The 12,369-nt window shown below is 44.7% G+C and overlaps 1 protein-coding gene across 1 annotated transcript in view; it reads right to left on the bottom strand.

Annotated features, from left to right (window-relative positions):
* The window catches only part of LOC149466187 (uncharacterized), a 50,774-nt gene that overhangs the window by 7,382 nt on the left and 31,023 nt on the right, over window positions 1-12,369 (bottom strand). Inside the window, exons 8-12 of the mRNA XM_089672714.1 lie at window positions 10,016-10,050; window positions 9,788-9,906; window positions 7,651-7,762; window positions 7,252-7,343; window positions 3,092-3,191 (exon numbers count right to left, since the gene is read on the bottom strand). Coding sequence (XP_089528840.1) covers window positions 3,092-3,191; window positions 7,252-7,343; window positions 7,651-7,762; window positions 9,788-9,906; window positions 10,016-10,050 — 458 coding nt within the window. The remainder of the gene's footprint in view (window positions 1-3,091; window positions 3,192-7,251; window positions 7,344-7,650; window positions 7,763-9,787; window positions 9,907-10,015; window positions 10,051-12,369) is intronic.

Here is a 12,369-nt window from a genome sequence, read left to right as displayed (position 1 = left end):
ACAATGAAACGCGTGGGGCGGATCCATCGGTGACGTCATTATGCTGAGTACAGTAGTGTTTGTAGTGGTTATCTCCTCGGTTTTCCTTGTGAGTACCCCACGGGGTTTGAAAATAAAAGGTTACCTAGCGGTATTACACTCTCTTGGCTTTTGTATCTTCTCTATTTATGTGGTGCCGAGGATTTACTGAGCTATCTGCTGAGCTCATTCCATGGACTATACCATCCATGTAGATGCGGATATACTATACAACGCGGGTGACCTCTTATGATCTGGGGGGGTCTTAGAATTTGCAACATACTGCACTGTGCACTAAAGAGAAAGTTGAAGTCATCATTGATGTCAGTGGTGCAATATCCCCCCCTCCCCCACAGCCTTGGTGCAGTGGCAGTACTATTAAACCCTCCACCTCCAACATAAGTGGTTAAGGATAGTGCCGTTCACCCCCCCCCCCCCTCTCTGCATGCGCGTTTTTGATGAGTTCCGATGCATTTTTGATGCATTTTTGGCGCATTCCGGTTAATTTTTTCCCCCTCTCTTTTTATTAAATTTAAATAGGGACATGTGTGTTCCGGTGCATTTTATATGTGTTTTTGGCGTGTTCCGGTGCGTTTTTGATGCTTTCCAGTTAATTTTTTTCCCCCTCTCTTTTTCTTTAATTTAAATAGGGACATGTGCATTCCAGTGCGTTTTGATGCGCTTTACCATCAAAATTCCATTATAGTACAGTTCTGTGCAGGAAAAATGCAGCCTGGTCTACTTTTATTGTTCTGCATCCGGAACGCCCTGGAACCGCAAGCACTGATGTGATATGTGACATTGACCACCATGTCGCCTACTTTCTGTGCGTTTTGGATGCAGAAAAAAGGCAACTGAAATGCATGAAGTGTGAACTGGCCCTAAATCTGTGTGGGATAAATACACCAGGTCACTGATCACCAATGCAGGGGGAGGGGGGGGTTAAAAGAACACTGCACTGACCACCGATGCGATGGTGGTAGGGGGCATGTTGACAAGTCAGATAAAAAACACTGTCAATGACCATCAATGGGGGGGGGAGGGGTTAAATAGCACTACTACTGAGCAAAAAACTATGCATTTTTGGGTCAATAGACTTCAATGGAGACGCTGCAGAAATGCATGTAGTGCGTTTTTGATGCATTTTGAGGTTTAATCTGCCCAGCAGCATGTTGGAGTACAAACTGCAAAACGCGTAAAAAACGCAGCGCAAAAAGCGCTCCAGAAACGGATCGAACGCAAACTGCGTAGGTGTGAACCTAGCCTTAGTGTTTCTACTCACCTGTTCCAATCTCAACAAGAATTTAGTGTATTTATCCCACACGGATTTAGGGCCACTTCACACTCCATTGCTTTACAGTTGCTTTTTTTCTGAATCCAAAACGCACAGAACGTATGTGATATGGTGGTCAATGTCATAGTTCACATCAGTGCTTGCAGTTCCAGTGCATTCCGGATGTAGAAAAAAAAAAAAAAGTAGACCAGGCTGAATTTTTCCTGCACAGAACTGTACTGTAATGGAATGTTGATGGTAAAGCACATCAAAAATGCACCGGAACGCACATGTCCCTATTTAAATTGAAGAAAAAGAGAGGGGGGAAAAAATTAACCAAAAAGCATCAAAAATGCACCAGAACACACCAAAAACTCATTAAAAATGCACCAGAACGCGTCAAAGCGTGCATGCAGAAACACATCCGGAACGCATCTGAATTGCGTTTCAATAGTGGAAACTGGCCCTTAGTCTTGGTTCACACCTAAGCGTTTTGCAGAAATGCACAGTTGTCCATTTAACATGATTTCCAATGGGGCAGTTACGTATCTCTGCGGTTCCACCCCGATGCGTTTTTCGGAAAGGGTCAGGGACTTTTTTTAAATGCAAAAACGATGCATTTTTGGGTCAATAGACTTCAATGGAGACGCTGCAGAAATGCATGTAGTGCGTTTTTTATGCGTTTTGCGGTTTAATCTGCCCAGCATCAAGTTGGAGTAAAAAATGCAAAATGCGTCAAAAACACAAAACGCAGCACAAAAAGCACTGCAGAAGCGGATCAAATGTAAACTGCTTAGGTGTGAACCTAGCCTTAGTGTTTCTACTCACCCATTCCAATCTCTACAAGAATTTGGTGTTTTTATCCCACACGGATTTAGGGCCACTTCACACTCCATGCATTGATTTTTTTCTGCATCCAATTTGCACAGAAAGTAGGTGATATGGTTGTCAGTGTCATAGTTCACATCAGTGCTTGCAGTTCCAGTGCGTTCCGGACGCAGGAAAAAAAAAAGAAAAAGTAGACCAGGCTGCATTTTTCCTGCACAGAACTGTACTGTAATGGAATTTTGATGGTAAAGTGCATCAAAAATGCACCGGAACACACATGTCCCTATTTAAATTGAAGAAAAAGAGAAAGGGAAAAAATGAACCTGAAAGCATCAAAACCGCACTGGAACGTGCCAAAAACGCACCAGAACGCACATGTCCCTATTTAAATTGAAGAAAACGAGAGGGGAAAAAAATGAACCTGAAAGCATCAAAAACGCACCGGAGCGTGCCAAAAACACATAAAAAACGCACATGTCCCTATTTAAATTGAAGAAAAAGAGGGGAAAAAAATGAACCAGAACGCGCCAAGAATGCATCAAAAATGCACCGGAACGTGTCAAAAATGCACCTGCAGAACCGCATCTGAATTGCGTTTCGATAGTATGAACCGGCCCTTAGTCTGGGTTCACACCTAAGCATTTTGCGTTTTGCAGAAATGCACAATACTCCATTTAACATGATTCCCTATGGGGCAGGTTCGTATCTCCACGTTTTACCCCCCCCCCCCCACCCCGGTGCGTTTTTCGGAAAGGGTCAAGGACTTTTTTTTAATGCAAAAACAATGCATTTTTGGGTCAATAGGCTTCAATGGAGACGCTGCAGAAATGCATGTAGTGCGTTTTTGATGCGTTTTGCGGTTTAATTTGCCCAGCAGCAAGTTGGAGTAAAACATGCATCAATAACGCACTGCAGAAACGGATCGAATGCAAACTGCGTAGGTGTGAACCGAGCCTTAGTGTTTCTACTCACCCGCTCCAATCTCTACAAGAGTTTCCTTTCCTTTCTGCTGCTCTTCCTCCTTTGCTTCCATCTCCTCTTCCTCCACTTTAATACAGATGACTTTTTCCTCCTGAATAGCACAAAATCAATAATAAATGACAGGAAGTGAGTCGAAGGAAAGTTGTCAAGACACACTAAACACAGACATGCGTCGCCATAAACAGGGGCAGACTGACCATTTGGAAACTCGGGCACTGCCTGAGGGCCCGGGGTCAGTAGGGGGCCCCATGAGATGCCCCTGGTACCTTTTTCATAGGCTTTTTTGATTTTGGGCAAGGACACAGGGGCCCCATGATCCCCTATTGCCCGGGGCCCCATGAGTTGTCAGTCCGCCCCTGGCCATAAAAATAACCTCTTTTAGGCCTTTTTTTTCCCCTATTATTGTCACCTTATGAACTTGTCAGTAACACACTTCCTGTCCTAGGGTGACAACGCTTACCCACCACAATGTATGCATGCAATGTCTCTTCTGCAATAGGGCTCCATGTACACTGCAGCTGAGAAACTCACGTTCGGGAGCTTTTCTGCGTTTTTTTTCAACTCTCCCTAATGTATTCCTATGTGTCCATGTACACATCATCAATGGTAAAAATATGCAGCGCTAAAGATAAATGAGTAAATCCCCAATGCTAAAAAGTCCAATATATTAAGAAGCTTCTATGTTAACATAACGTATTAACGTGACTTCTGTGATAAAACAACGTCTGGAAGACTGGAATGTTCGTGACTCTTGTGGTGATAAACTGAGAGTAGATTGGTAAAAATCAAAACAAATGTAGAAACCCCTTTGAGAACGTGCACAGCGCATGAAACGCGTCAGAGAGGTGCCCCCTAGATATCCTCAACTATTGCATGGCCACTGCTGGACGGCTGTGAACGTTTTGCACATTCTGTAAGTGGTTTCTACATTTGTTTTGATTTTTACCAATAAACCCTGCTACACTATCAAAGCTTCTGGCCTGGGGCTCTTTTCCTTTCATTGAGGGAGCCCGGGCCCTTTTTTTGAAGGTGGCTATACATATCCTGTTCTGCTGCTGGCTGATATCCTTGGTTAACACCTCATCTGGCTACTGCTGCTGTCTGTGGATTTCCTACCTTTGCCTGTCCTGGGAGATATGACACCTAGTGGCAAGTTTGGACATGACAACTACCTATCCAGTGACCTACTTCCAGAGTACTAGGAGTAGGTCTTAATTACTCCATGCTTCATTTGCATATGTATCTGGTTAGTGCAATCTACTCTCAGTTTATCACCACAAGAGTCACGAACATTCCAGTCTTCCAGATGTTGTTTTATCACAGAAGTCACGTTAATACGTTATGTTAACATAGAAGCTTCTTAATATATTGGACTTTTTAGCATTGGGGATTTACTCATTTATCTTTAGCGCTGCATATTTTTACCATTTATGTACTACTTGAAGTTTTAGAGGTTTACTTCCTATGTCAGCTGCTAGCCATCCATTCCTTCACTGACACCTAGTGCTTGGTTTATTTATCTTTTTATCTCTATGTACACATCATCGTTTACAGGCAGTTGCATTTACAGTCGTTTTTTTTAACGCACCAAACTTGTGTTCAGGAGTAGATTTTATCAGCGTTTTGAACGCCAAAAGCTTGTAAACACGGCTAACCGCGTTTGCGTTTGGAAATTTTTTTGAACTCTTCCATTTCCAGATGCTGTCCAGAGCCTTTTTTTCATCATAGAAAATGCATACAAAGCGTTTTCCCGGTACTCAAATGGACCCGGCACACCATACTTTGAGGTTTCGCATGAAAGAAAATATGTTAGACACTGCTGCAATAATTTCTGCACAGAAATGAGCTGGAACACATCCAAACACCACAAAAAAAAAAAGGCAGCTAATCTCAACAAATACTGCTTTCTCTGCTTCTGCTCTATTTCTCACAAACAGTCTGAAATAGTTAATAATTTACCATTTTCCAGTGCATTCTGGGCATTTTGGAAGGTCTCCTGAGGTTATCTTTAAAAAATGCTTCTGAACGCAAACGCGCATAAACACGGTATGCAAACGCAGAAAACTGACGGTTTTTAACCTACGTTTTCCTGCTGTCAAATTCCAGCGTTCAGAAGAGTTCTCCAAACGCACCGTGTACATTGAACCTAAGATACACTAACTGCTTGTTCCCAGTCCCTTGTAGCATGTATCTCGAGCTGCGCATGAGCAGTTGACTGTACATTCAGGCACACTCGCTGTTCTACCTTCAGTAGGGTAAATCACCATGCAATATTACATTTGACCACTAGAACTAAAACAAATTTCCTGTTTGTAGAAACCAGAATCTATTTGGTTAATAAAAGCCCCCATCATGCTTCCTTCTAAGGAAAAAAACAGGTGCATCCTGGGAGCTCAGACTCAATCCCAAAGAGAGGAAGTTACGCTTTAAATCGGAGTTCCACCTGCAAAAAAAATAAATAAAAGTCAGCAGCTACAAAAACTGTAGCTGCTGACTTTTAAAATACAGACACTTACCTGTCCCTCAGTCCAGCGGTGTCCTCACCACAAATGGTTTCACCGGTCGTCTTCTCTCCCTTGTGCTGGCATCTTCAGTGTGGGCACCCGGCTGTGACAGCTTGCGGCCTGACAGCCAGGTGCCCAATGCGCATGCGCGAGATGTGCTGTGCTTTGTGAATGGCCCCGTAGTCTTCTGGGACCTGTCACATATTCCAGAAGACTACGGAGGGAGGGGGGAGGACAACCTCCACTTCCGATCGCCTAAGCGAACGCGGAGGAAGTGGGAACGAGTACCTGTCAAATTCGTGTCCCACTCCCCAAAGGTGCCAATCCTTAATGGGGAGCGGGGGACAAAGCATTAAAGCGGAACTTCCCCTTTTGGGTGGAGCTCCGCTGTAAGGCCTTGTCCCCCGATCCCTCTTAAGGATTGGCACCTTTGGGAAGCGAGTACCCAATTTTCACAGGTAACCGCTCCCACTTCTGCTGCGAATGCCTAGGTGATCAGAAGCAGAAGTTCTCCCCCTAGCAGTCTTCTTGGACACATGACAGGTCCCAGAGGACTGCAGGACCATTTGCAATGCGTAGAGCCGCTCATGCATGCACTGGGTGCCCACACTTAAGTTGCTGAGGAAACAGAACGGCCGGCGAACCCAGCTGTGGTGAGGATACTGCTGGATCCTAGGACAGGTGAATGGCTGCTTTTTAAAAGTCAGCAGCTACAGTTTTTGTAGCTGCTGACTTATTTTTATTCACCAAAAACGGGCTCTGCTTTAGGAACTGAGGGTAAGGAACCAGCCATAATTCTCTGCAACACATGCCATGGACCAAACTTACATCCCCCTATAGGCAGCATCGCTGGTGAGCACAGACTTATTGTTATCTACAGCCTAATGATTTCATCATGTTTTGTATGATTCATACATACATTATATGTACTTCTTATCTGTGTTTTCAATCGGTTCACCCAGCCTGTTTTGTTAATAAAGTTTAAAGATTACATTCAGTCCGGATTATTGCAGAACAGGAGGGTTTAGCTGCATGTCGAGTTACACACAGGGAAACGTGTAGTGAGCACAGAACACTTGCTGTGTGCCGGGATGACAGCATTCCTGCGCATGTGTGATGTCATCCTGCACTGGCCAATCAAGGTGGAAGCCAGGGACAAGATGCAGGAGCCAGAGGGGGACCTTACAGCATCTGTGCCTTTAGTTGCTCTTTAGGCCGGGTTCACATTCCTGCAGTGCGGTACATCACATGTGATTTGCACAGGAACCGCACCACATTCCTGTGCAAATCACATGCGATTTGTGTGCGGTGCGATAGGAGCCATACATTATGTGTGGCTCAAATCGCTCCGCATCTGCACCAAAAAGGTGCAGGACCCTTTTTTCGGTCCAGGCTAGAATCGGATCACATGGGTATTCACACCTATGCGACCTGATTCTGCACATTGCACTGCGTTTTGCGGACCGATTTCGGGTTTTTTTTAACTTACCATACACACCCGCAGCGGTTCGCATGAACGGGGTGCGATTCTGATTCGGTGAGGAATTCACACTGTAAACGCTGAGAATTCCGGCCCGCATCAGTGTGAACCCGGGCTTAATGTGCACACACAACAAACATGTGTAACTCTCCCACGGTCCCCTCTACCTGATCATCCTCTGGTGTCTCCTGATCCTCTTGTGTGGAATCCTGGGAATACAGAGGACATCTCTCTGGGGTATTTTTGTTGCTAGATCCATCTGTAGAGACAGAAGGGTAACAATATCACACTGTACTATGTACTGGAAGAAAATACATGCATTTCCTGACTTTAGATCCACTATTCCCCTTTCATCTGCCATTACAAAATCATCACCCCCTAAATTCTTACCTAACTCTGGGAGCGGTTCTCCTGTCCCTGCAGTCAGTGCCGTCTTTGACTTTAGGTCTGCTTTCAAGCTGAGCTCCAGGAAGAAGAAAAAAAATGTTTCCACTCCCTCCCCATCCCCGATGGTGTGTGGTAGACCATATCTCCTTTCTAAAAAAAGAAAATCAATAATTCCTCACCTGTGCTGATCTCTGGAGGACTTTCCCCCTCTGTATATGGATCATCACCCATCACATACGACTCTTCTGCTTCTTCTTTAACTTCAACTTTGATGCTGATTATATCTTCATCCTGCAAGACACAAAATCATTAAAATGACGTAATAAAGCTGAAGCACTATATTTAGGGTTGCCACCTCATCCCTTAGGAGGACCTTATAAGCAGCTTCCATCCTAGTTGTGTTGGAAGAGCATTTAGCTACAGATGACCAGGCCTTGCTCTAATCCTCAGGGTTGACAGAAGTCTCTAGATCCTGTTCCCAACTTGACCTGCAGAAGAGAGAGGGTCTATAGTAGGGTTGCCACCTCATCCCTTAGGAGGACCTTATAAGCAGCTTCCATCCTAGTTGTGTTGAAAAAGCATTTAGCTACAGATGACCAGACCTTGCTCCAATCCTCAGGATTGACAGAAGTCTCTAAATCCTGTTCCCAACTTGACTTGCAGAAGAAAGAGGGTCTATAATAGGGTTGCCACCTCATCCCTTAGGAGGACCTTATAAGCAGCTTCCATCCTAGTTGTGTTGGAAGAGCATTTAGCTACAGATGACCAGGCCTTGCTCTAATCCTCAGGGTTGACAGAAGTCTCTAGATCCTGTTCCCAACTTGACCTGCAGAAGAGAGAGGGTCTATAGTAGGGTTGCCACCTCATCCCTTAGGAGGACCTTATAAGCAGCTTCCATCCTAGTTGTGTTGAAAAAGCATTTAGCTACAGATGACCAGACCTTGCTCCAATCCTCAGGATTGACAGAAGTCTCTAAATCCTGTTCCCAACTTGACTTGCAGAAGAAAGAGGGTCTATAATAGGGTTGCCACCTCATCCCTTAGGATGAACTTATAAGCAGCTTCCATCCTAGTTGTGTTGGAAGAGCATTTAGCTACAGATGACCAGGCCTTGCTACAATCCTGAGGGTCGACAAAAGTCTGTAGATCCTGTTCCCAACTTGACTTGCGGAAGAGAGACGGTCTATAGTAGGGTTGCCATCTCATCCCTTTAAAACTGAACACAATAATGACACAGGTGCTGTGACTCATTAAGGTGGTCATTAAACTCACTCAGTGCCTTATCTGCATTAAATTACCCTCAGAACCTATGTCATTAATATGTGTTCGGGTTTAAGGGGATGAGGTGGCAACCCAATCAAAGACCCAAGACCAAAATCTGGTTAGGCGTGGGCAGGACCACCAGGAATGGACCACATCTTCATGTTGGCCACATCGTCTCAAACATCTATCACCGTAAGAAGGGTTTAAACCTGCAATGTGTGCCGGAACCCAAGACCACCTCAGGAGGACCTTATAAGCAGCTTCCATTCTAGTTGTGTTGAAAGAGTATTTAGCTACAGATGACCAGGCCATGCTCCAATCCTCAGGGTCGACAGAAGTCTCTAGATCCTGTTTCCAACTTGACTTGCGGAAGAGAAAGTGTCTATAATAGGGTTGCCACCTCAAACCTTTAAAACCGAACACAATAATTATACAGGTTCTGTGGCTGATTAAGGTGGTCATTAAACTCACTCAGTGCCTTATTTGCAATAAATTACCCTCAGAACTCATGTCATTAATATGTGTTCGGGTTTAAAGGGATGAGGTGGCAACCCAATCAAAGACCCAAGACCAAAATCTGGTTAGGCGTGGGCAGGACCACCAAGTACGGACCACATCTTCATGTTGGCTGCATCCTCTGAAACATCGATCACTGTAAGAAGGGTTTAAACCTGCAATGCGGACCGGAACCCAAGACCACCTCAGGAGGACCTTGTAAGCAGCTTCCATCCTAGTTGTGTTGGAAGAGCATTTAGCTACAGATGACCAGACCTTGCTCCAATCCTCAGGGTTGACAGAAGTCTCTAGATCCTGATCCCAACATGACTTGCGGAAGAGAGAGGGTCTATAGTAGGGTTGCCACCTCATCCCTTTAAAACCGAACACATTAATAACACAGGTTCTGTGGCTAATAAATGTAGTCGTTAAACTCACTTAGTGCCTTATGTGTATTTAATTAGCCTCAGAACCCGTGTCATTAATATGTGCTCGGGTTTAAAGGGATGAGGTGGCAACCCTAACTATATTATTTGAGAAAATCCTCAACCCAACATACCTGATCCTCCTGAGGGATCTCCTGATCCTCCTGAGGGATCTCCTGATGTTCCTGTGTGGAGTCCCGGGAATACAGAGGACGGGGACATTTCTCTGGTGGGTTCCCATTACTGGATCCATCTGTAGGAAACACACACACTGACTGAATCCATTGTTTCTATGTCTTTATATCAGAGGATGTGTGTATCTAGGTGGATCCTCAATACAAGAAATTAAAGTCTCCTCTTACCCGGTGATGTGAGGGGAGGCCGGTTCTCCATCCTTCTACAGATCCTTGTGTCCTTCTACATGCTCCTACCTCTAGATATAGGGGTTTTTTTTACCTGCAATTGGGAGAAAAACTTGTTTCTAAGGATTAAAAGTCAATATATACATAAAGAATAAGAGAAATAGATAATAATGTCCCTGCTTCTATCTCTAAAGGCAAAAATGACCCTTATGTAGGTGTACATTGGGACATTGCCCAAAGGAAAACATTTAAGTTTTCATCTTTAACGCTGGGTTCACATATGTGTGGTGCGGTACATCGCATGTGATTCGCACAGGAACCGCACCGCATTCCTGTGCAAATCACATGCAAATTGTGTGCGGTGCCATTGGAGCCATACATTTTGTATGGCTCAAATCACACCGTATCCACACCAAAAAGGTACAGGACCATTTTTTGGGTCCGCACTAGAATTGGATCGCATGGGTATTCACACCCATGCAATCCCATTCTGCACATCGCACCGCGTTTTGCGGAATGATTTCAGGGTGTTGTTAACTTAATATACACACCTGCAGCAGTTCGCAGGAACGGGGTGCGATTCTGATGTGGTGCGGAATTCGCACAGAAAACGCTGCAAATTCTGCACCGCATCAGTTTGAACCCAGGGTAAATAACCAACCAGTGAAAGGCTATTTGTTGTCTGTTACCATACATATACAAACTGATTGTACAATCTCTAATCAATTTCTCTTAAGGCCCTTTCACACTGGTGTGCTTTTGCTGTGCTAGAACGCACTTTTCTAGAGTGACAAAAGTGCATCAAACAGATTCCCCTTTAATTCCAATGTAATGTTTCACATTGCTGCACTGCATTTGCGCTGTGTTTTCAAAAGTCCTACATGTCGCATCTTTGGGGTGCTTTTTTTTTTTAAAGCGCACCAAAAATGCACCCTCCATTTTAAGTCAATGGAAACACACCAAAAAATGCACCAAGGTTGCATTTTGTGGTTGTTTTTTGCGGTCAGAGGCAATTTCTTTTTTTTAAAAATTCTAGTTGTTAAGGAAGCGGCTGGTGGCAGCATCCTTAACAACCAGTGAACAACTGGCTGTTAAGGAGGCAGCATCCACTGGCGTCCTTAACAACCGGTGAACAGCTGGTTGTAAGGGAGGTGGCACAAGCCAGAGTCCTTAACCAGTGAATAGCTGGTTGAATATCTATGTCAGATTGAGGAACTTCTAGGTCCAGGGAGGAAGGCAACACCGGCGGGTGCTGGTTTCTTTACACCCAGCCATTCACTGGTTATTAAGGATGCTGGTGGGTGCCGGAAATAAAACAACCAGCTATTCATCGGTTGTTCAGGACACTGGCGGGTGCCGGCTCCTTAACAACCAGCTATTCACTCCTTGTTAAGTAACAACCAGCTATTCACAGATTATGGATGCTGTCAGGTGCTGACAACTTAACAACCAACTATTCACCGGTTGTTAAGGACGCTGGTGGGTGTCAACTTCTTAACAAACAGCTATTCACTGGTTATTAAGGATGCTGGCAGGTGCTGGAAACTTAGCAACCAGCTTATTCACTGGTTATGGATGCTGGCGGGTGCCGGCTCCATTAGAACCAGCTATTCACTGGTTGTTATGGATGCTGGCAGGTGCTTGAAACTTAGCAATCAGCTATTCACTGGTTATGGATGCTGTTGGGTTCTGGCAACATAACAACTAGCTATTTACCTGTTGTTAAGGATGCTGGCGGGTTCCGGCTTCATAACAACCAGCTATTCACTGGTTATGGATGCTGTCCGGTGCTGGCAACGTAACAATTAGCTATTTACCTGTTGTTAAGGATGATGGCGGGTGCCGCCTTCAAAACAACCAGCTATTCACTGGTTGTTATGGACACTGGCAGGTGCTGGAAACTTAGCAACCAGCTATTCACTGGTTATGGATGCTGTCAGGAGCTGGCAACTTAATAACTAGCTATTTACCTGTTGTTAAGAATGCTGGCGGGTGCCAGCTTCATAACAACCAGCTATTCACTGGTTATGGATGCTGTCTGGTGCTGGCAACGTAACAACTAGCTATTTACCTGTTGTTAAGGATGCAGGCGGGTGCTGGCTCATGTCCAACCAGCTATTCACTAGTTGTTAAGGATGCTGGCGGGTGCCAGATCCTAACAGCCAGCTATTTACTGGTTGCTAAGGATGCCAGCAGGTGCCGACTCCTAACAATCAGCGACCAGCCATAAAACGCATGAAAAAATGGATATCGCGTTTTTAATTCACGCCAGTGTGAAAGTGTCCTTTGAGTTACCAAAACTATTTGAGGTCCCACCTAAACTATCCAATCAATTTGTATCTAATCACGCAGGC

The sequence above is a fragment of the Staurois parvus genome, unplaced genomic scaffold (assembly GCF_062004578.1).
Source record: "Staurois parvus isolate SC_StPar_1 unplaced genomic scaffold, SC_StPar_1.0 ptg000132l, whole genome shotgun sequence".
Lineage (NCBI taxonomy): Eukaryota > Metazoa > Chordata > Amphibia > Anura > Ranidae > Staurois > Staurois parvus.
The sequence above is the reverse complement of the archived record's forward strand: the minus strand, read 5'-3'. Positions and strand labels throughout refer to the sequence as shown.